Raw genomic sequence first — 1,830 nt, 5'->3', positions numbered from 1 at the left:
GTTAGAGTTACTTCACCGTAATCCTCTATAATGTCTTGAAGTGTTACGCATGTCTCGTGAATCATTTGTCCGACTATGTGCTCATTTTAGAGTAAACTACGCGTTAAAGGATAGCAAACATGTGTCGGTTAAGGAGAAGATGGCTATGTTTTTTATGATGATCGGTTATAACCAACGTTATGTGATTATCAAGCGGAGATTTTAACACTCAAAGCAAACAATTCATAAGTTTTTTCATGAAGTGTTGGCCAAAATGTTGCTTTTCGCACATGACATTATAGTACCAACATCTTTTAATCCGAATCCAAACATTCCGGGACATAATAGGAGGCTACGGCGGGTGTTCAAGGGAGCAATTGGTGCACTTGATGGCACTTTGATACATGCTGTTGTCCCTGCAAACAAACAGGATTTATATAGAAGTAGGGGAAAAGGCGATTGTTACCAAAACGTATTGGCAATATGTGACTTTAACATGATGTTTACGTTTGTTGTTGCCGGTTGGGAAGGGATAGCACACGATTCTAGAATTTTATCAGAAGCATTAGCAAATCCACATGCACCATTCCCGCTTCCACCTCCAGGTAAATTTATGGTTATTTAAATAGTTTTATCTTTATTTGAAAATAAATGACTTTTTTTTTTACAGATAAATATTATCTATGTGATGCCGCCTATGCAAACATTCGAGGTTTTATGGCACCGTACCGTAATGTTAGGTATTGGCTTGGAGATTTCCGTCGAAGACGTGCATTAACGAATAAAGAAAAATTTAACCATGGACACGCAAAACTTCGGAATGTCATTGAGCGTGCTTTTGGTGTCTTGAAAGCACGATTCCCTATACTGAAGAGGATGGCACCATTCTCGTTGGTTACACAACGAAACATTACCCTAGCATGTTTTGCGCTTCATAATTTTATAAGAAGAGAGGGACTACATGATGAGTTTTTTGCACGATATGATGAACCAAATGTCTCGGTTCGGAATAACAATGCGGTCGTTGATAATGATGAAGATGAGATTCCAACACATGGTACTGCTGCGGACCGTGAATATATGAGCCAGTTACGGGATGAAATTGCCGAACAATTGATGCAAAATATGGAATGAAAATTATTAAAGTTTGGTTGTATGAATTTTATTTAAAAATGTTATTGTAAGACTAATTTCGTTGTTTGAATTTTATTTCAATGTTTTAAGACTACAATTATTAAATTTTTGGTATTAACAAACTATTTTCGGTTTATTAAATTACTTTATTTTAAATTTTTTAATATCTGCAGCAGTCTGCAGACATTAAGAAAACAAACATGCTTCTCATTACAGTCTGCAACACTTTGGTCCACCTCTTCTGCTGCAGAGACCTGCAGAGGTGGTCCGCAGACTTCAGACAGATTCACTTCGGAAAAACAAACAGCACCTTAGTCCTTGTAATATCCAAAATACAATTTTATAACACTTTAGTATCAAATGTCTATAAAAATGTGCAAAAAAATATTAAATATATCCCTTAAAATATGTATAATTTATGACATATCAAAATACTCCACTCTTGACTTGTCACACCCCAAAACCAAGAATGGCGGAAACGTTCTGGGGCGGAGGACGTCATGTAAAATATCACAACACAGTAAATGTAAATAAGCAAACAACATCATCCATACAAACGTGTTCCGTACAGTTTTAGACACCAAAAATATAATTTAAATCAAAATAGAATGATGAGTCTTGAATGCGCTCCATCTTCTCAAAAGCTAGCATCGGTACCTGACTACTGATGACCTGAGAATACAAGTTATTTTGAAAGAGTTTATCAGCATTAAGCTG

The 1,830-nt window shown here is 36.0% G+C and overlaps 1 protein-coding gene across 1 annotated transcript; it reads left to right on the top strand.

Moving 5' to 3' along the window:
* The first annotated feature begins 253 nt into the window (after positions 1–253).
* LOC145035977 (uncharacterized) lies at positions 254–1,113 on the top strand. Its single transcript, XM_078984471.1, has 2 exons — positions 254–584; positions 650–1,113. Exons 1-2 carry the CDS (start codon positions 254–256, stop codon positions 1,111–1,113), a joined length of 795 nt encoding a protein of 264 aa, XP_078840597.1.
* Positions 1,114–1,830: the final 717 nt, after the last annotated feature.

This window comes from Lactuca saligna, chromosome 3 (assembly GCF_052625555.1).
Source record: "Lactuca saligna cultivar CGN05327 chromosome 3, ASM5262555v1, whole genome shotgun sequence".
In the NCBI taxonomy this organism is placed as follows: domain Eukaryota; kingdom Viridiplantae; phylum Streptophyta; class Magnoliopsida; order Asterales; family Asteraceae; genus Lactuca; species Lactuca saligna.
Note: the sequence above shows the minus strand (reverse complement) of the source record. Positions and strands in the feature narration are given on the sequence as shown.

Bases quoted from the DNA above. Each gene is read 5' to 3' on its own strand.
- LOC145035977 (XM_078984471.1), top strand. From the start codon at position 254: ATGTTGCTTTTCGCACATGACATTATAGTACCAACATCTTTTAATCCG. The intron at 585-649 runs GTAAATTTATGG...TTTTTTTTACAG, and splicing joins ATTCCCGCTTCCACCTCCAG to ATAAATATTATCTATGTGAT.